A 21,773-nucleotide genomic window follows, 5' to 3' on the forward strand; every position below is an offset into this window, starting at 1 on the left:
AAAAAACCCTGAGCAGGCGGCTTTGAAGTTGGCGGTGCTGCTTAAGCAGCTTCCCTGCACAGAAAGGAAGCTTGTTTGCAGGGAAGCTGTTTGCAAAAGAGCAGTGACCAGCTCCACACAGGATCTGCTTCAGGAAGCAGGAAGGAGGACAGCCCTGGCAGGAGAGCACCTTGTTCCACCATGAAGATTGAGCCACCCAGTAGGTTCCTCCTTTTTGCGGTTTCTCCTTCTTCCTCAAGACTGCCTCTCCTTCCTGCCTGATGCCCCATCCCAACAGTCCTGGATGACACTGGGCCACTTAATCCAACCTACAGAGATCTGGGGCTGTCTCAATCGAACTCAAATGAGGCCCAGATTCCTTTGAATAGTTCAGTTTGCGCTAGAGATTCAGGTCTCAGGACAAATCCAGTGCACAGTCCTATTAATCGTACTGTGGGTGGTCCATGCCAAACACAATTTAGTTGAGTATCGCCCCATTGCCAATTTTTTTGAGAGAGTTGCATATTTATTTCTATTGTGATACAAGCAGTATGAACAATGAGGAAAGGCAGATCTGAGGCAATTATAAGCCCATTCCAGAATGGCAGAGTCAACCCAGTCAGATGGGCAGGGTATAAGAAATAAATTGTTGCTGTTGTTTGTTAAGGATGCTGAGAGTCGTTAAGAGGCCCTTAACAAACTGTCTTCATGACTATTAAAGTTGTATGAGTTCCTTAAATGGATGTGTGGTACCTTCATTTTCTTATGGTTGCAAAGGTGGGATAGATTCTTTGAGAGGCCTGATAAACTGATAGTTTGTCAACATTTCAGTTATTACTTATTTCATCTCAGGGCTGCACACACAGGGTTCCTTCACCTTTTTCCAAAATGCAACCCCCTTTTAACTTTTTGGCGAATGCTGCGACAGTATTTACAAGCAGGGTTATACCATGCCAGTATGGTACAGTGGTACCTCAGGTTAAGTACTTAATTCATTCAGGAGGTCCGTACTTAACCTGAAACTGTTCTTAACCTGAAGCACCACTTTAGCTAATGGGGCCTCCAGCTGCCGCTGTGCCGCCGGAGCACGATTTCTGTTCTCATCCTGAAGCAAAGTTCTTAACCTGAAGCATTATTTCTGGGTTAGCGGAGTCTGTAACCTGAAGCGTATGTAACCTGAGGTACCGCTGTATAAGTTTGTAGTTTATTCTATGCTAGCTGAAGACTGCAGAGAATATTAAACATTTACAGTTCCAGGATTATAAAACGTCCTTTATAGAGCTAATCCAGTCCATCATCGAAAAAGTCCTTAAATAGTATCACATACATAATGAGTTAACAAATGTTCTTTCCTCATATATCCAGCATATTGATTGTGGAATGCATCAAGAAGAGGAGACAAGCTACAATACAAAAAGCAATAAACGTATAGTGGTCCAGCCAAGATAAATGGGGGTTTCAATTATATTAGTTAGTGGTGAGGGCACAGAATGCTCAAGACAAATAGGTGTGGGACTTGGAGGTAACAGTGGGGGACTTGTGTATGTATATGTTTTTCAGCCAGGCAAACGTGAAATACAGTACATGTATAAGATAGCTTTCAAATGGCCATAAAGGCAAGTGGCTCTGCTATAGCATGGAACACAGGAGCAGGATAGAATCAAAGAATTATAGTGTTGGAGGGGACCCGATGGGCATCTAATTCAACCCCCTACAATGCAGGAATCACAGCTAAAAAAATCCCTGACAAAGGCCACCCAACCTCTTTAAAACCTCCAATTAAGGATAGTCCACCACTTTCTGAGGTTGTCTGTTGCACTGTCATAACAGTTCCCCCTATCAGAAAAGTTCTTCCCAATGTTTAACTGGAATCTCCTTTCTGGAATTTGAACCCATTGGTTCAGGTACTACACTCTGGAGTAGAAAAAAAAAGGGGGGAAGCTTATTCCATGTGACAGCCCTTCAGATATTTGAAAATGGCTATTGCATCACCTCTCAGGGTATTTCTGAGAATATGCACTCTGTAAATACTGGTCTACTTTATAATCATTAGTAGGCAAGCAGTCACTAGCATTTCTAGTGTGGTTCCACAAGGATACAGATGCTGAGGCAGAATAAACAACAGACTACAACTTCTTGATTACACTATTTTTCCATTTAAAAAACCCTCTTGTTTTCCTATGCGAAGTCTTAAAACAAAGCTTTGTGCTTTACTCCAAGCATTCTAGTAGAAAGAAGATTAGCCCTCAACTATATTGCTACAGTGCCAGCCTGTAACATTCCTGAGGTTGTACAAATGCAATGCAATAGGAAACAGGTTTGGCTAACATGACATATATGTGATCGGAAAAGGAGTGAGAAGAGCATTGCAGATATAGCTTATGATGTGCTTCAAGACTAAAGATATGTCCAAAGACCATTTACAATAGTGGTCAGGGCATCTTGACACTTGCTTTGACCTTGTCTTCCGTTTTCTCCCCAAAGACAGCTTTGGCTGCACATTAAAAAAAAAGGACCAGCAAAAGTCCTTGCTGAATGTTAGGACAGATATCAGTTCACTGTTAGACTGGGGCACCATCCAGTGTCAGGGTAGAGGAGACAGTGGACAGATTTGAATCTGCAAATAGAAAGAAAATTAGAAACTGTCAGAGGAGTTAACACAATCTGGCCTGAAGTATACAGAGCCACCAGTGCAGGGACATTGGCCATAACTTGTCAGTATATTTTGCTGGCAAAGAAATGCTATTTCTTATTCTTGTGCTTGGATTTGTTAGTCAAATTGATTTCATTTGAAAAATGGTTACATACGCACCGAGTTGGATCTTGCTGTATGTTGAACACTTCACCCACGCTTACAACATTGCGCCTGTTCTCAGGACCACCATAACTCAAGGTAACCTGACAGTGGGGGGAAAACACGTGCTTAGAAACAGCACTTGCCTGAGCATGGCAAACAATACAAGAATAAGGAGGTGGCAAATGCAGAAGTGGCAAGGGAGGGATAGTAGCCTTGTGATATTTCCAAGACAAATAGCAGAAATCATGTAAAAATAAATGGTGAACAAATAAGTTGCTGGTGAGTGATCCCTATCTGCCACTCAGGATAATGCAAACATAGCTTAGGCCCAGACTAGATGTGTCAAAAGGACATTCCCCCAGAATGAAGAAGACCAGGATGAAGCAGGTCATTAGTGTTTCTGCCTCTTACTTTCACCTGCTAGGACTTGTCACAGTTCAGAAAGATTATGTAGCAAAACCATCAAACCACCCAAGACCTGAATTTAGGGCTTCTCAAGCCACTAATTCTATTATACTTTCACAACCCCTCTCCTGGCTCTAGATATCTTTACATCCTGCTTGTTCATTCATTCCATTTCTCCATTCTGTTAGCAGCGGTGTAGCTACCACTTTTAAATGCCTCTTCGAAGCCTGCTCTGAAGTTCAGTGGCGCTCCCTGCTTTTATTCATTGCACCACTTTCAGGCCCTCAAGGCTTTCCTCACCAATAATAATAATAATAATAATAATAATAATAATAATAATAGCCATATTAGTGTACATTGTTTAAATATGTGTAGAGATATATTTGTTTTCCATAATTTCCCCCTTCTTGGTTTTTCCATGGTTGTGGCAAGCCTTTGGAAAAGGCATATGTATTACAGTACTTTTATAAATTGTTACACACACCAAACTCTTAGAATAGCTTCAGCCACAAATCCACATACATGTATCTATTTTGATGGACAGGCAAGCGGAAGAGATATCTGCATGCATTAAGGAAGATTTATCCATACCTGTTTCAGCACAGCTTCGCCACGCAGCTGCTGCAAGTTTTCCAGATGTGAGTGGAACAAGGGGCTGCGCAAGAGTTTCACCTCCAACAGCCCCTCAATAATGTAACCAATGGTGCAGTCATCGGGGAGTCGAATTCTCTCTGCAGTGCTGATGAAGCTTCCTAGGCTGTCAAAAGACAATAAATCAGAGAATGAAATCTTCTAGATTCTAGTACGGCAGCAGAAAAAAAGAGCAAATTGTCCAAGTGGTACATACCTAGCCCAGGGGCTCATCTTGAGGGCAAGACCTCTGCTGATGCAGAACCCTGCACCACCTGTGGCAAACCAGAACTTTGCAGTGGTCTACCAAGATAAACAAAGAATATTTCTGTCAGCTTTATGGTCACCTGGGTAAGTCAGATCCTATCCATGCATCAGGAATGTTTACGTTGTTTGATCTCCATATCCAAAGACTCTCAACAGATCATAGAATCGTAGAATTGTACAGCTGGAAGGGATCACAAGGGTCATCTAGTCCAACCAGCTGCAAGGCAGGAATATTTTACCCAGTTTGGTGCTCGAACCCACAACTCTGAGATTAAAGGTCTCTTGCTTTACCAACTGAGCTATCCTGAAGAGCAGCACAATGCGACTGCACAACAAGGATGAAGCATGGATCTGAAGGACAGAATCTGCAAGCAGAGGAAAGTGCCTACTTTCCTAAGGCACCTCTGTAAGATGATTTTCCATCCCAGAGTAGCGATGACTTAGGAAACAGCAGAAGCCATATAATTATTACTTCACAAATACTTCCTTAGGTAGCTGTACTGACCACTGAAAAGTATATGAAGAGAGGGGTGGAAATTATGTCGCTTGCATCTGAAGCTGGCAACCCTCCGAGTGTAATTTATAAAGATATCATATTTAGACTACAGGGGGATGTGAGCAAATCGAGAGAGTATCAGCTGAATTACAGATGACACACCATGTCCCTCTACTGCCATCTCAGTTTAGTATAGGATAAGATAATGAGACCTAAGAAAGGGTCTAACTCTGAGTGCAAGCAGCTGCAGAAAACCTCCTGAGCACCATATGAGTTGGGAAAGTGTTCCCAAGTTGCATTCTGCAATGGGATGGGGAAACCTGGCTGTAAATAGCAAAGAAGGGGGAGGACTTCCAGGATATTTAAGTGAGGAATACATAGCGAGTGCAAGAATCTGATTTGTTCAGTTTGAGATAACAGAGACTCAATTATAGAACATGCTCACTGATCCGTCATTCCGAACATGGTCTGCTGCTTCAATTGGATGGTCTAGACTTGGTCTGCCCACATATATATCTTGGCTGTGTGAAAAAGCAGACAGGAGATGCAGGAGATTGTGCAGGTTCACATAGTTATCATCATCCACATGACAAAACCACCTGCAGGAAAAAAACAAGACATGGAGAGACACAGAGGAGGTCACAAGGCATTACAAGATGGCTCTTTCTACCAGGGTTTCTTTGGTGAAAGTGTCTACCTCAACCACAACCATGAAAAGGCAAATGAGGCTACAATCTGAGAAGGCAAAAGTAGAGAAGCTCTTCTCAACTGAAGAAAGTTAGATCAGAAGTCAGTACAGTGGTACCTCGGGTTACAGACACTTCAGGTTACAGACTCCGCTAACCCAGAAATAGTACCTCGGGTTAAGAACTTTGCTTCAGGATGAGAACAGAAATCACGCAGCGGCGGCGCGGCGGCACTGGGAGGCCCCATTAGCTAAAGTGGTGCTTCAGGTTAAGAACAGTTTCAGGTTAAGAACGGACCACCAGAACGAATTAAGTTCTTAACCCGAGGTACCACTGTATCTTGATTTGCTACTCATCCTTTCAGACAAATTTGGTTTCTTTTATGCTCATCAGTTGTGCTGGAGGTAGCTCATGCTAACTCACTGATGCCAGAAAGGAGAATTAAAAAATAGGCACTAATGGAAATAGTGACTCTCACTTACTTTTGCCCAGACTCTAGGAATTTATCATATTCCACGGACATCTTGCAGCAGAGAGCTTGGCGAGTGTGAACAGCTGAGCAGTTGGTATTGATTACATGGTCCCCTATAAAAGAAAAATGATTAAAACAGGGGAAGATGCATGATTTGTAAGAGAGATAACAAATACAGTAGGGCTTGCATATGAAGAAATGCTCTGGGTAATATTCAGTGTGGATTACATAGACATCTGATACAAGCGAAGCAGAATTCAGACCTTGCAGCAGTGCGGAAGCAAATACTGTTTACTCAGGTAGGGGTCTTTTATATTTCCTGCTACTTTATATCCCCTTTTTTAAAACTGGAGATGCAAAGGATGGAACCTGGGGTGTACTGCACACAAAACATGCTCTATCACTGAGCTACTGTCCCTCTCCTAGGAAGATAGCAAATTTATTTAACGTGTGTCACCTATAAATATAAACCTGTTACAACTTTCAGAAATTTGGGAAGCAGCTTACCTGCCCTGAGAAGTAGCTCCTGATCATCCCAGTCTGTGAATATAAATGTCTGTGGGAAACATGGAAAACAACAAAGAAAGACTTTATATCCTGAAGATTTTGAAGTAACACTAATGTTAAGTTTTACTCTGAACATTGAGCAAAAAGACATTCTACTGGTTTCCAGCAAGCTAAAAATCAGGAAAGGATCAGTGTCTCTTTCTTATGTGGAAGTTTAATCAGCATTTGGCTACCTAATTTGGTGGAGAGAGAACCAAATATGTCATCTAACATTGTACAAGCAGGTTTTTGCTCAACCCAGGAAAAATTCCACCAAAACAAGGATCAAGGATTTCACATTCCCCATGAATATCTTGCATATAACCTATATGTGAGGGTGGGACGCAGGTGGTGCTGTGGGTTAAACCACAGAGCTTAGGACTTGCCGATCAGAAGGTCAGCAGTTTGAATCCCCGCGATGGGGTGAGCTCCTGTTGCTCGGTCCCTGCTCCTGCCCACCTAGCAGTTCGAAAGCACGTCAAAGTGCAAGTAGATACTTCCGGTGGGAAGGTAAACGGCGTTTCCGTGCGCTGCTCTGGTTCGCCAGAAGCGGCTTAGTCATGCTGACCACATGACCCGGAAGCTGTACGCCGGCTCCCTCGGCCAATAAAGCGAGATGAGCACCGCAACCCCAGAGTCTGTCACGACTGGACCTAATGGTCAGGGGTCCCTTTACCTTTAACCTATATGTGAACATAAGAGATCCTCCATGCAAGGAAGGCTCTGTTCCATTCAGATCACCCACCTCACATAGAAGATCTCTACACACATTTATGTCAGTTTACCCACACAGTCCCTTCTCATGCATGCTGAATATCCAAATGGCATGGTAGCCTGATATGTTACTGATGTGGGTAAGATTCGGTTGCATGGCCCCATGACCCTCCTCATGCTGTCTCTGAATAAGTTCTATGAATTATACCTGATGAGAGAGTATGAGATTTCAGTGTTAAACAAGTTAGTATTTTAGTTTGGTGAGGAAAGTGTTCTTACCTGCCCCTTAGCCTGAGAAATCCATGTTTGGAACAGCAAGTTCAGCCTTGTTCTATGGTACTTCCTTGTTGTTTTCACAGCAATAAAGATATCCTTCAACTCCAGCTTTTCCTTAGCAGAGGCTAAAGCAGGTTCCTCATGGTCTTTCATCAAATTGTCCAATTGATTAATTGGGCTCTCATTCATCAAATTGTCCAATCGATTAATTGGGCTCTCATTCATCTTTCTGTTAGCCTTCAGACCAGATCTCCCAGTGGTTATGATATAGTGACTCCATTCTTCTAACAGTTCTTCTTTCACCAAGGACACTATATTGTTCGCCTCATCATCCAAATGATCAATTGAACTGGACTCCACCAGCTGCAAAGTGATGTCACTGTTGCTGGAACCATTAAAAGGAAGTGGTGGCTGTGGCTGCGGATAACTTCTAGGTTTCCAAATGGCTTGGAATTTGGGGATTAGCAAGAGGAGAACTGCACAAAAGATAACTGAGAGCAGGAAGCAGATCTTACTGAGCTTAATGCAGGAAAAGCTCATTCTTCAGCCCCAAGGGCCTTTGTCATATTGTAAAGTTGTGACATTATTTTAAGGTGAGAAAAACAGAAACTGATACATTTGTCAAGGCCTAGGAATTTCCCAGCAACAGAGTATAATTTTTATGGCACTCAAATACCATAGACACCTACTTATATTTCAGTTTCTAACCTCTGGACTTGTCATCCTAACAGTAAAACACAGAGTTGGCACCTGTTCCACAGGGAGAGGGAAGCCTCTAAGCCACTGTACTATTTGTATATGTAAGTTCATTTAATCAACTTTAAAATTGTATACTGACAAGTATTGAGGCTGAATGTTTAAAGACAACATGAAGTAAAAATCAAGACAAGTCTGTGCACACACAGCTTTACTCTTTATGAACACATGGAGTTGCTTTAAAGTCAGATGGACTATCTGATAAAGTATTATTTTTAATGGCAGCAGCTCTCCAGAGTCTTAGGTAGAGGTCTTTCCTGTCACTTGCTATCTGGTCCTTTGGTTGGAGACGGAATCTCAGAGTTTCTTCATGCCAGGCATGTGCTCTATCACTAAGGTACAGCCACTTCTTATTAACGTGCATTATCAGTGTCCCATTTGCACCCTTCTTCAGGTGATAGGCACACTTTCAATAAGATGAAGTTTTTCTGCTAAAAAAAGGACATTGTTATAAAATCGTAAAAACAAACACATTTTAGAGTTTTCTGTATGTGAACATGAGAACCAGGAATTCTTTAAAAAACTACACATACATTCTTAACAACCTCTGTGAACCAAGTTGCAAGAGACAGAAGTGCAACTAAAGCATGGTTATTTAAACTTGCTATTGCACTGCAAGTATTTGTCACATGGCCTGTCAATTTAAATCTATTTAAATATTGCAGCTGTGCATGTTCCAGAAATCAATTATTCAGTATAATTTGTAGTGTATTTAATACACTGACAGAAGGGAAATGGTCGTGAATAAAAGCTTCTTAATTTATTTTTTCATATAATTATCACCTCCCTTGCTGGGAAATGAGATGAAAAAACATAGGATACAGATATAGTACTTTTGGAATAGATGCACTGAAATCAGTAGGACTTGATTTCAGTGGTACAGCTCTAAATATGCCTAAAACTACAATCCTAATCCCATTTACCTGGGAGTAAGCCCCATTTACTTCTGAGCAGACATGGGTTCATATTGCACTGTAAGTATGAATCAAACTGAGTCAGATGGTATTCTTTCAGGAAAAGATTTGGAAGGAAACATACACACAAACGGCCTCATTTCCAAACATCACATGTCTTTGAAATAAGGTTATAGCCCAAACCTACACAATATTAGGTGCACCGTCCTAAACTCATTGATTTCTGTGAGCTTGAACAAACCTAACATTGAAAAGAATCAGACATATCTGTTTCAAAGATCAGTCCTGTGTGGATGCCTGGTGGAAACCTGCCTGACATAAGTTGTTTTGAGCTTCTGCGAAGAGGTGCGTATGTGTAGTCAGTTAATATATTGCAGTTCCAAAGAATGAAATGCGAAGCCTGACAAAGTGCTCTTGGGGGGTATTGAAGTTTTCTCCTGACAAGCAGAAAAACATCTTAGGATGATTCACAGTACAATCCTATGCATGTTTCCTCAGGAGGTTCTTCTCACTGTGATGCTACATGACTTTCTCCCAAGTAAGCATTTATAGCAGGGGTTCCCAAACAAGGGACTAGTGCTCCATGAGCTTCATTCACTTGGCCCACAGCATGCCTGCATTAAATATGCACACTGATTTGCAGAATGATTAGAATTCAAGTGGTTAAAAAAAAATATGCATGCAACGTAAGAAATAAAAAGAAGAAATGAAATACAATTAAAAATCATACACCATGGACCACCGTGCATTATAATTTCTGCTACAGGCGGGGGTGGGGTGGGGACAGAGTTTGGGAACCACTGAGTTTTAGGGTTGAAGCCTCTGGTTTAAAGGCTCTGCCTGGCGACGGGCACACTTAAAACAGGAATGAACTAGCCATTCCCAAAGGATTAGTACAGGCCTCGCTTCTTTAACTGGTATAGCTTTTCAGCCAAAAGAGCTGACTGCGCCCGGGGAAGACGGGAATTAAAGAGGGATAATGTCCCAGAGGCCCAATAAGTGCCCTTCGCAGCACTTTAGGCCTCTCAAACCGGTTGCCATAGAAACAACTGCTCTTCCGCACCCCGGTTGGTCACCATGGCAACAAGGACACACACACCTTGACATCCCACCCCCACCCTTCTCCCGCCGCCGCGGCCATCCCGACCCTCCTCCTCCTCCTCCTCCTCTCGCCTCCTACCTACGCGCAGCGTCTCCAAGGCGGAGGGACGCGGGAGCCGTCTCGCTGCGCGTCTTAACTCACCCGTCGCTCAGCTGAGGATCCGGCGCCATCCGCCGAGCAGATCGCGAGGGGCGCGGCGGGGACGGGGGGCTGCGCGTCGGCAGCGAGCAGCGAAGGCTCCGCGGCCCCTTTAAGGGCTTCACCCGTGGAACGGACTCGACCCGGAAGTGGAGCGCGACCCGGAAGTGGAAGAAGAAGAAGAGGGCGCGACCCGGAAGTCCATGGTGCGAGGGTCAATATGCCGCTACCCGTCCAAGTCTTCAATTTGCAGGTACCGATGAAGTTTCGGGGGGGCGGCGGCGGCGGCGGCGGGCTCGAGTTCTCCCCCCCCCCCAAGGCGCTGCTGTTGTCTTTCCGTCTAGCGAGCAGGGCTGTGGTTTCGGGCGGGCAGGATCCCGCTAGGTCGCCGAGAAGGATCGCGCCCCTGCGGGGGATCAGCAGCGCGTGTGTCATTCTGGGTTGCCGTCCCAGGCGGAGCCCTTGAGGAAGGGGGCCAAGGGGGGGCGGGATACGCCAGAGGGTCGGAGGGGCCCGAATGTGGGCTCAAGGCCCCTGACCCGGGCGAGGGGAAAGGCCGTTGGCCGCGGTTACGGCCTGCCCCGCCGTCTCATGCCTTTGGTTCTGCCGCCGCCCTTGCACGGAACCCGGTTCTGGTTTTGTAGAAATCGCGACAGGGACCTCCGAGGGCCTGTGCTGCAACATGCAGTTTAATATCTGACAAGTGAAGGCAGATTGTTTCTGTTTTAATGTATGTTAGTGTGCACTGTGGAAACCACACTGTGTCATGAAATTTGCAGCTTGTTGGAAAGGCGTGGGTGGACGGAGTTCGTATGCTTCTGAATACCTTTCAGTGTAGACCCTTAAGTTTAAGACCCCATCCCCCCGAAATCGTGTGCTGCAGAGGAAATAGATGGGATTGAACGATCTTATCCCATGTGCCGGCCCACATCCTGATCTACGATAGCAATGGCTCAATGCGGTTATAATGTAATTACTTGAATAGTAGAGAGCTGTTTAATCTCTGCATTGCAAAATGCAGCTCCAGGGATGTTACGGATCCTGCACTCCTCATATTATGAGAAAATTAGTTCTACCAATGGAAACTTGGAATGATAATAATAATAATCATTATTATTTTATTATTTATACCCTGCCCATTTGGCTGGTTTTCCCCAGCCACTCTAGACGGCTTACAGCATATATAAAAACATAGTAAAAAATTAAACATTTAAAACTTCCTGATACAGGGCTGCCTTCAGATGTCTTCTAAAAGTTGTGTAGTTCTTTATCTCCTTGACATCTGGAGAGCGTTCCACAGGGAGGGCATCACTACCAAGAAGGCCCTCTGCCTGGTTCCCTGTAACTTCGCTTTTTGTAGTGAGGGAACCAGCAGTAGACTCTCAGAGGACGACCCCAGTGTCCAAGCTGAACGATGGGGGTGGAGATGCTCCTCCAGGCATAAGTGGGCTGAGGCAGTTTACAGCTTTAAAGGTCAGCACCAAAGGTCAAGAGGATTTGGCTTTTATGTGTGGTGCATTTTAGTAAATTGACTATTTTATGGTTGATTCTCTTAATTGTTTATCTGCTTCCAAAAAGTGGTAGGATCAAAAACAACAAAAAACATGGTGCTTGAAATACAGTGGAGTCTTTCATACTGAGAGATCTGGCTGCAGCAGCTGTAAAACAGTGGATAAATAAATAAATGACTCTCAAGGACTTGTCTCCTAGCAGCAACTCGCGTCACAACTTGCCTCTGCTGTTTCAGCAATATTTCTCTCTTCAGCTATGGTCTAACTAAAGAACAGTGTTGCGACTCTACATGGCAAACCTGATCCCTTCAGGTGTTTTGACAACAGATTTTATTATAACTTTATAGAAGAAATATTTGTGTCTCTCCTCTAGCATACATTTTTGTGCTCTCCCCCCTCACCTGATGCTGGCATTTTCAGGTTGAATTTTGCAGATTGTGACTTAAATCTTGCTGCATGTGAAGATCAAAGCTAGATCACAGTGCATGTTCATCTTAAAATATTTTAGTTCCTGTCTTTCAAGTTTGTAATAGTCCATAAACATATTCTTTGCCATGTTCTACACCCTTTCTCAGAGATATTCCCCATTTTTCTCTTCAACACCTTTAGATAGTCATGAGAATTTTCTTGCAGTGGAAATGGGTTCAAAACAGCACTCATATCTGCTCAACAAGTTCTGTTTCCCATACTTTCTGTTTTGTGAGATGATAGAGGATTGGGAGATACTAACTGTGGATGCTTCCTAGAAGACAAATTACAGGAATTAATCTGCTTCACCTAATGTGTCATTTTATGAAGGCATTGAATGCAAGCCAATGATGTCATGCAATTTGCTGCTCTTTAGTTGACAACAAAATACAGAGTTTTTATATCCAGTCCTGTCTTTCTAGAGCTCACTTACTGTGACAGTGGAATGCTAACTACATAGCAGGAGTGGGGAACTTCAGGCCTGGGGGCCAGATGCAGCCCTTCAACCTTTTCATTTGACCCTTGGAACACTTCCCAAGCCACACCCCTCCCTGGCGCTGCTTCACACCCCAAATTTTGCCTGTCTAGAAAGTGTCCTTGAAATCTGATGCCTCTTGCTTGTCCACATGGAGGATAGAATTGGGTGTGTGTGTAGACACAAATATAAAATTAACGTTCATTGCTCCGCTTGCTTTTGTCTCTGGCCCCACCCACCACTGCCACGTGGCCCTGAGAAGGTTGCACAGAAGGAAATACAGCCCTCAGACTTAAAAAGGTTCCCTACTCCTTGCTGTGTATGGGAGGCTGGACCAAGGGGCATGCAGTACAGTAATACAACAGTGAAATTAACAAAGCGCCTACAATGAAAACTGGAGCATATTATTCTAGCCTAACATGAGCAAGAGGAGTAATGTCTATGACTGCAGAGGCATTAATTACCTTTCTTTCCTTTAGCAGCCGGCGAGCTCTGTGTCAGGGCGAGGGGGTACAGAGAGTCAGGACAGGATGAGGGATAGTTCAGTTCCGAGCTCAGCTTCCTCGTCAGTGACAGATCTATACAACACCCCCCGCAGCAGTAGGTCAGAACTCTTCCTCCCAGGTACATCTGGAGACTTCAGCCTAAGTGCCTGCTTATCAGCCTGCACCCTGCTCTATGAGGTATCTCAAAGGAGAAAGCACTCGAGGATGACTGAGTGAGAATGACTTGACTTTTGCCAGCACTAAGCCATACTTGTTTAAAACGGTTCTTTTTTTTTCTGAAGTGGGTACATCTCTTTCAAATGACAAGTGACTTTGCATTGTGTGGTTGAGCACAAACTTATAACAGCTAGAAGGATGGCGTATCTAGAAGAGGGATGATGGGGACAGGCTATAATCTGTCACAGAAGTTAATGTATCCTAAATAAATAATATCTGTTGTAATTCACAAGACAGCTCGCAACATATTTAAAACAATAAAAATGTAATACATCAAAACCACCCACAGAAAAAAAAACAGCAGCATGTCTTATACGCAAATTGCCTTGAGACGGTTGTTTAGAAGGCAATTAATAAATTGAATGTGATGGCGATGTTGTTCATCGCAAGAAACCAGGAGCTTTCATTTGGCATTTAAAGGCCAGCAAAATCGGTGTTGAGTAGATTATAGGAGAGAGATGGCGTAGATGAGATGCAACCACTGAGAAAACCCTGTTAGTGTTGCAGAAGCCACCCAACTCGCCTCAGAAGGTGGGGTCACCTAGGGCCTGGTCTCTAATGAAGACCTAAATAACAACAAAGCATGGATCAGGTGGTTCTTCGTATGAGTATGGGTTCCAGTGTCAGTCCTGTGCACTATTGCTACAGGATCTAAAATTCCATGTTAACATCTCCATCTCCCTAACCTCTGCATCTGGAAAGCCCATCACTTAATAGAGCAAATGCTTTCTCTGCAGAAAGTCCAGAGGTAATTCTCTGGCATCTTCAGTTAAAGCAGCAGTGGGGAACCTCTGGCCTGCAGGTCTAGTTAGGCCCATCAAGCCTTTCCTTTTTTTAAAATTTTTTTTAATAACTTTTTATTGTTAAAATAGTTCATCATTAATACACATATACAAGCATACAAACATACATTTCATACAATCCTTAAAAGTGTTCAAACATACTTACACTCAATCCCACAAATAATTCCTTTCCCCATCACCATCCACCACCCCTCACCCCACCTTTGCGTTTGACTTCCAATCTACTCAATTACAATTTCTTTCCACTTCTATTACTTTCTTTCACACACCTTTAGCCTAATTTCATACTTCTTTTTCTATTACACATTGTTATCCATCTTATTTGATATTTCAGTATTTGAAACGGAACTTGTTTATTCTAATAGGAGTTCTGATTTTTCGATATGATTTTGCGAGTATCTTTTAAACACCTTCCAGTCCCTATCTATCTTTTCTTTTGAAATCCTTCCAATTTCTTCCATTGTTTTGGATATATTGTAATACTCCAATAATTTGGCAAGCCACTCTGTTTTTGTCGGTATTATACCACTTTTCCAGTTTTTCGCAATCAATAGCCTTGCTGCTACTGTTGCGTATAAATATAAGGTCTTATCTTCTTCCTTTAGGCTTCCTGGTACTATTCCCAATAGAAAACCTTCTGGTGTTTTCCTAAATGAGTATCTAAACATTTTTTTCATTTCATTATATATTATTTCCCAAAATTGTTTGATGTTTAAACAATTCCACCATATATGTATCATAGTACCTTTTCCCATGTTGCATCGCCAGCAGACATCGCTACAATTTTTATACATTTTTGCTATTCTTTCTGGTGTTAAATACAGTGGTGCCTCGCAAGACGAAATTAATCCGTTCCGCAAGTGTCTTCGTCTAGCGGTTTTTTCATCTTGCGAAGCAACCCTATTAGCGGATTAGCGCTATTAGCGGTTTAGCGGCTATTAAAGGCTTAGCGGCTTAGCGGCTTAGCTGCTAAAAGGCTATTAAAGGCTTAGCGGCTTAGAAAAAGGGGGGGGAGCGGAAAAAAAATCTCAAGACTCGCAAGACATTTTTGTCTTGCGAAGCAATCCCATAGGGAAATTCGTCCTGCGAAGCAACTCAAAAACGGAAAACCCTTTCGTCTAGCGGGTTTTCCGTTTTGCGAGGCATTCGTCTTGCGGGGCACCACTGTACCATCTATGTTGCATTTTAAGGTAATTTTCTTTCAGTATATAACACATAGTGAATTTCATATCTTCTTTCCACAATTTTCCCCATTGTTCAAACATAATATTTTTCCCAATATCTTGCGCCCATTTAATCATTGATGCTGTAACCAATTCATCCTTTGTTTCCCACTCTAAAATCAGATTATACAATTTAGATATATTTTTTGATTTTTCTTGTATTAAGTATTTATCGAATTTTGATATTTCTTTTTCAAATCCTAACTTTTTGTCTTTCGCTAATCTATACTTAATTTGAATATATTGGAACCAATCACTAATATGAGCTTTAATTTCTGTGTAATCCTTTAATTCCAATTCTCCGTTTTCTTCCTTTAATACAGTTTTATAGGTAGCCCAATTTTCTTTCATATTTAATTTTTTCAGTGCGACAATTTCTGCTGGCGATGCCCACCAGGGAGTTTTCGGTTCTAGAAGTCTTTTATATTTCTCCCATATTTTATATATAGATTTTCTGATTATATGCCCTAGGAAGCCTTTATGTACTCTCACTGCCATCCATCCAAATCTCGTCTCTACTCCCTCTAAATCCAATACATCCGAGTCATCTAATTTGATCCATTCCTTTAGCCAGGTCAGACCCACCGCATCGTGATATAACTCCATATCTGGGAGACCAAATCCTCCTCTCTCCTTCTTATCTATCATTATTTTGTGTTTTATTCTTGGCTTTTTCCCTGACCATACAAATTTAGCCAAATCTCTTTTCCAGTTATTAAAACATTTATCTCCTCCTAGTATTGGGATACTTTGAAATAAAAACATCATCCTTGGTAATATGTTCATCTTTATTACCGATATTTTCCCTAGTAAGGAAAGATTTAATTTCCCCCATACTTGCAAGTCATTTTTTATTTCATTCCATGTTTTCCCATAGTTCTCATTACTTAAATCTATAGTGTTTGTTGTTAAATTTATTCCAAGATACCTTATTTTCTTTTTAATTTCCAATCCTGTAATTTCTTGTAATTTCACTTTATCTTTTTCTTCCATATTTTTCACTAGTATTTTGGTTTTCCCATAGTTTAATTTGAATCCTGCTAATCTGCCATATTCGTTTATGCATTCCAATATTCTAGGTGTACATTGTAGGGGATTTTCTGTTGTGATCATAACATCATCTGCAAAGGCTCTTAACTTGTATCTTTTTTCACCAACTGCTATTCCTCTTATTTGGTTGTCCTGCCTTATTTTCTTTAATAGAACCTCTAATACTATTATAAATAACATTGGGGATAGGGGGCATCCTTGTCTTGTACCTTTAAAGATGTTGATTTCTTCTCCAAACTCTCCATTAATAATAAATTTTGCTTTCTGTTGGTTATTTATTGCATTTATACCTTTTTGGAATTTTTCACCTAGACACAATTCTTTTAATAGTTTTTTCATAAATTCCCATGAGATTTTGTCGAAAGCCTTCTCCGCATCGATTGAAATCAGGGCTGCTTGTTTGTCTCTTCTTACTTGTAGATATTCCATTATGTCTATTATATTTCTGATATTATCCTTTATTTGTCTACCTTCCACAAATCCAGCCTGATTTTTATGTACTATTTTTCCTATAATTTTTTTCAACCTGTTAGCCAATAATCCTGCATAAATTTTATAATCGGAATTTAACAATGAAATGGGTCTATAATTTGAGACAGATTCCAAATCCGCACCTTGTTTTGGCAGGAGCGTTATATACCCTTGAGTCCAAGAGTCTGGAATATTCCCCTTCTCTACTGCTTCCTCTATTACTTCTTTTAGTGGGTCGATTAATTCATTTAACATTTCTTTGTAGTATTCTGCTGGTATGCCATCTGGACCTGGGGATTTCCCTATTTTTAATTTTTGAATTGATTCCTTAATTTCTACGGTTGATATTGGTTCATTTAATAGTTTATGGTCTTCTTCTGCTATCTCTATTAATTTATTTTTCTTTATATATTCCTCTATTTCTTCTATTGGCACTTCAACTTTTTGATATACTTTTTTGTAATATTTTTCAAAAAAAAATTAAATTTCTGTCATATCCCTTATTGTCCTCTCTTCTACTTTTATTTTATTTATTAATTTTTCATTTCTTTGTTTCTTTAGTTGCCAGGCAAAGGATCTTGCCTGGCTTATTTGCCCATTCAAAATTTTTATATTTCCAAAATTTGATTTGTTGTTCTACCTCCTGTTCTATAATTTTATTATATTCTACTCTCAGTAATTTAATTTCTTGATTTAATCTCTCTTTATTTTTGCTTGCATAGGCCAATTTTTCCTTCCTTTTAATTTCTTCTAAAAGCTCCCTTTTCTTTTTTTCTTTATTCTTATATGCTATTGAGTTTTGTTGTATGAAATATCCCCTAACAACCGCCTTCCCAGCATCCCACACTGTTTTAACATCTGTCCCTTTCAAGCCCATCAAGCCTTTCCATTTGGTCCATGAGGCAGTTTTGGCTAAGCCACACCCACCTGCCATATTATATGATGTCAGGTGTGTGGCAGGTAAAGCTGCAGTTGAGCCAGAAGGAAGTTTTCAGGATTGGTGATGCCTACAGAGTCCTGTGCACAGCACTGCATCGGGGTTTCCAGAGTGCTGTACACAGGGTTTTGCAAGCCCTGAGGATTAAACAGTTGTTGGGGCTTGCACATTGCTGTGCCTATGCCCACGCAATTTGATTTGAAAATGCACAGGGGAAAACAGGTGAGCTGACGTTGTTGAGGTGTCAGGCGAATGAGCCAATTAGGTTGTCTGACATCTTTTAACTCAGGCGGGGAACTGAGTTTGTCCCCACCTCCTCAACTGAAGGAAGGGTCAGGCATGTTACTCAAAATCTGAAAGCCCCAACCTGATGACCTCTAGTACCTGAAAACTTCACCCAGCAGCTTCTTGCATTTTTAGTTTCCTCTGAAACTATAAGCTTAAAACTTAGGTTGAAACTGAAAATCTAGCAGCATTATTTCATTCACATGCATATGTAGCGGTTGCATCCAATGCTCTGCATGCGTGGTTCTCCTGGTGCAGTGGGACCTCTTCCATCTCCCCCCACCCACCCACAATCTGCTCTGGAGGGTCACCCAACCCTCTGCAGCTGGTTTTGAGAGCATGGGGGCGGAAGGCTTGAGGGGACAGGTGAGGAGGCCACTGTAGGAAACTGCGAGCTGAGACAGGTGGACCTTTTGCCTGATTTAGATAGACTTCTATTCGTAAGGCCTAGGTATGTTGTAGAGGAGGGGGTTCTCAAACTGTGGTCCACAATCTTCATTCAGGTGGTTCACAGTGTGCCTGTTAAAATTTAGTTAAAAAGCCTACGGCATCTAGCACAGCACATTACAGTTACTACAACAGGCAGACAACTCAAGACCCTCAGCAATTTTCAAGTGATCTGTGGGGAAAAGATCTTGAGCACCGCTGTTCTAGAAGGTTCACAGAGATGTGACCTGTTCTAATTAGGATCAAGGCTAACCCCAGAACAAATGGCACCCTGGCAGGGAGCATCTTCATTCACTTGATCAACTTTCAAATTCCTTATTTCTTATTGCATTTGTAGCCCACGCCATGACTTTGAAATGCATGGTTTTGCTTTAGCACTGTCATACCAGATAATAAATTAGCTTGCTAGGATCTGTAAATCTATATTTATTGGATTCTTTGTTTCAGCTGCTGAGTGATGAGTTCAATAGATAACCCATGAGCCACAATTGGTGGTTCTGCAGAATTATGAAATAACCCCACTCAACAAACCAAAGGATCCTTTTTTTTCTTTGGCTTACTTTTGAGAGGCAGCATTCTGCCCAAGATGCAGGTAGTGGTTAGAGATTTTAATATTGTTTTCAGCTGCATATTTGAATTTAGTGGAATTATATGAATGTGTATTGATGCTTGTTTTGAGCTTTGACAGTGGAGTGGGCCATATAAATCAGTGAAAAGGGTTGTGTGAATGAACTGTGAAGCAAGAGGATGCTCCCTTTTGGTTTCCTCAAAGTGTTTACTCCTACCCCAAACATAAAACTATTTCAGCTACCCTTGATTCTTCAGAACACACACATATATAATGTCTTTGTGGAAATTATAAATACCTGGCTCTTACTGGGAAGGTGCCACTGAGCTTATCTTCCGGGGGTTTTTTGTTTCTGTGATGGCTGCTGTTCAGGAAATCATCAAACCCTTGCACTTTCCTTTTTGAAAAAAACCATTGAGATCAGAGAAATCTGATGAGTCATGCAGAGTGGGAGCAGTATTCCTGGCAAGTCTAGAGATCAAGCCTAGAGTTCAAGGGAATGGAACTCCAAGCAAAAGATGTGAAAGAGCAATGTTTGGGTTTCTAGCCATGCTATATCTGCTGGTGTATGAGGACCTCTTTCCCATGGGCTGGGAAGGAGCTTCCTAGCTTCTGCTTAACTTATACACGTTGCTGTTACAGGGTGCGGTGGAGCCCATGCAGATTGATGTAGACCCACAAGAAGATCAGCAAAATGCACCTGATATCAACTATGTGGTGGAGAACCCGACTCTGGTATGTGTTGGAGGGTGACAATGAGAAAGGAATTCTTAGGTCGGCTAAAAACTTAGATTTTATCCATCTAAGCCGGTGGTTCTCAAAGGGTGTGGCAGGAGAGGATGGCAAGTAAAGTGGGAAGATTCAAGGATAATCAATATTACATTTTTGGGAATGATTCACGTTATGTGGCTGCATTGCGTTATACTTTCTGGATGTCCTATGATCATATCACAAAGCAGTTGTGTTCTGTTTTTATAAAGCAAGCAATGCTAGGAGTTGTTTTTCATTTTCCCCTCCAGTGTATTTCTTATCAATAAAAGAAATGGTGTGGCGCCAGAGGAAAAAGTTAGATAACCAGTGATCAAAGGACATGCTTTGGATAGATGGCTAGATAGATAGCTAGATAGATAGCTAGATAGCTAGCTAGATAGATAGCTAGATAGATAGTTCTATCCAAAGTAGCACAGAGGAATGAGTACTGTCAGCGCAAGGATTTCCACTTGCACAGTGGGACCATCCTCCCTCTCCACTTCCCACGCCCCCCTAAATCTTTTCCAGGGGGTCCTCCAATCTTCCGGAGCAGGTTTGAGGAGGGCACGGGGTGTGCTCAGGGGAAAGAAAGTGGGATAATGTCTCATTGCACAACTGAAAATCCTTGTACTGATTGGACGTGTTGCTTGGATACCTCCCATAATGTTTGATTATTCATTATTATTATATTTATTTCTGTTCTGCCTTTTCCCTGGACTGGGGCTCAAGGCGGCTTACACAAATTAAAACAACACACAGAGAAATGTTTCATCTATATTGTATTTCCAACTAGACATTTATTTTGTTTGTTATATTTTCCTTACCCGATTTCTGCATGGTCTTCCTGAGCTGCACAAACATTTGCCGTGAGTTCAGGTAGAGGATGTGCATGGGATGATGTGAGCATGGGGCAAATGTGAGCTGGACAAAATTAAGAAATTACGGCATCTTTACCAACTGGCAAGATTACCATGAATTTTATACATATTCCTGCCTCTTCTGAAATGAGTTAGCGCATCCCCTTGATGCCACTATTCCTGATTTCTCACTGTTCTAAATCCCCCCCCCCCCCCAGTATACTATTATGAAGCAATTTTACATTTCGGTCCTCCTGTTCCAAGGCTCCCGTAGGAGTTGTATTCTGCACCTGCCATGCACAGATCCTTGCCCTGCAGAGTGGAGAAAACAGCAAGGATGAGATGAATGCCATTAAACCATTGTCAAAAAGCAGGGGTGGGGAGACTTGGACCCTCCAGATGTTGCTGGACTCCAACTCCCTAACAACATCTGGTGGGCTACAGGCTCCCCACCTCTGTCACAAAGGAACAGAATCTGCTGCATGGTTCTTACTTGCTGCAGGAGATAATCAAATGACAGTGGAAGAATACTACAATTCTAACTGCAGGGGAAGACAGCTTGCTATCTGGGGCATTGCTTTCTGCTGTAAATGATCATTTTCTTGTTGTGCTGTGGCCCACAGGATCTGGAGCAGTATGCAGCAAGTTACAGCGGCTTGATGAGGATCGAGCGGCTGCAGTTCATTGCAGACCACTGCCCGCAACTGCGAGTAGAATCCCTCAAGATGGCCCTCTCCTTTGTCCAAAGAACATTCAATGTTGATGTTTATGAAGAAATTCACCGGAAGTTGACTGAAGCCACCAGGTATTAAGAAGAAGAAACACTGAAAATAAACTTCTGGTTTGTGAGAATCCCCATACTGGTCAAATGACCCTGCATAGATCAGTTCTCTTGTCCTGCAACTGCCTATAATTTCAGTGTTTGTGCTTACTTGCAAGGTAGTGCATGCACCCCATCCCCCCAAAGAGAGTTTTCTGTGTTTTTCTTCTTGTGTTTGTTAATTTGAGTTGCCAGTAGCCAGTAATGT

At 42.1% G+C, this 21,773-nt stretch overlaps 2 protein-coding genes across 6 annotated transcripts in view; one reads left to right on the forward strand and one right to left on the reverse strand.

Moving 5' to 3' along the window:
- Positions 1-10,318, reverse strand: RFNG (RFNG O-fucosylpeptide 3-beta-N-acetylglucosaminyltransferase). 2 transcript variants are annotated; one of them, XM_080993959.1, is made up of 9 exons: positions 10,182-10,318; positions 7,272-8,452; positions 6,240-6,288; positions 5,743-5,845; positions 5,020-5,173; positions 4,029-4,114; positions 3,773-3,938; positions 2,792-2,877; positions 1-2,596 (listed from the first exon to the last, which is right to left on the reverse strand). In XM_080993959.1, exons 2-9 carry the CDS (start codon positions 7,806-7,808, stop codon positions 2,530-2,532), a joined length of 1,248 nt encoding a protein of 415 aa, XP_080850085.1. In that variant the 5' UTR covers positions 7,809-8,452; positions 10,182-10,318; the 3' UTR covers positions 1-2,529. The 2 variants fall into 2 exon arrangements, with proteins under 2 accessions (XP_080850085.1, XP_080850086.1); XM_080993960.1 differs by having other exon boundaries at positions 10,119-10,255.
- The window catches only part of GPS1 (G protein pathway suppressor 1), a 19,677-nt gene continuing 8,204 nt past the window's right edge, over positions 10,301-21,773 (forward strand). Inside the window, exons 1-4 of one of the 4 annotated variants that reach the window (XM_080993847.1) lie at positions 10,301-10,431; positions 13,112-13,315; positions 19,781-19,873; positions 21,369-21,550. In XM_080993847.1, the coding sequence (XP_080849973.1) occupies positions 10,399-10,431; positions 13,112-13,315; positions 19,781-19,873; positions 21,369-21,550 (512 nt within the window). In that variant the 5' untranslated portion in view covers positions 10,301-10,398. Of the gene's footprint in view, positions 10,432-13,111; positions 13,316-19,780; positions 19,874-21,368; positions 21,551-21,773 lie in introns of those variants that run through there. The other 3 variants (XM_080993848.1, XM_080993849.1, XM_080993850.1) reach the window with 3 other exon arrangements.

This window comes from Podarcis pityusensis (assembly GCF_964106645.2).
Source record: "Podarcis pityusensis genome assembly, chromosome: 2".
NCBI lineage: Eukaryota > Metazoa > Chordata > Lepidosauria > Squamata > Lacertidae > Podarcis > Podarcis pityusensis.

Coding starts and splice junctions, on each gene's coding strand:
- RFNG (XM_080993959.1), bottom strand. CDS start 7,808: ATGAGCTTTTCCTGCATTAAGCTCAGTAAGATCTGCTTCCTGCTCTCA. Junction 6,289..7,271: donor TTTCTCAGGCTAAGGGGCAG/GTAAGAACACTT, acceptor TGTTTCCCACAG/ACATTTATATTCACAGACTG. Junction 2,878..3,772: donor GCGAAGCTGTGCTGAAACAG/GTATGGATAAAT, acceptor CCCCACTGTCAG/GTTACCTTGAGTTATGGTGG.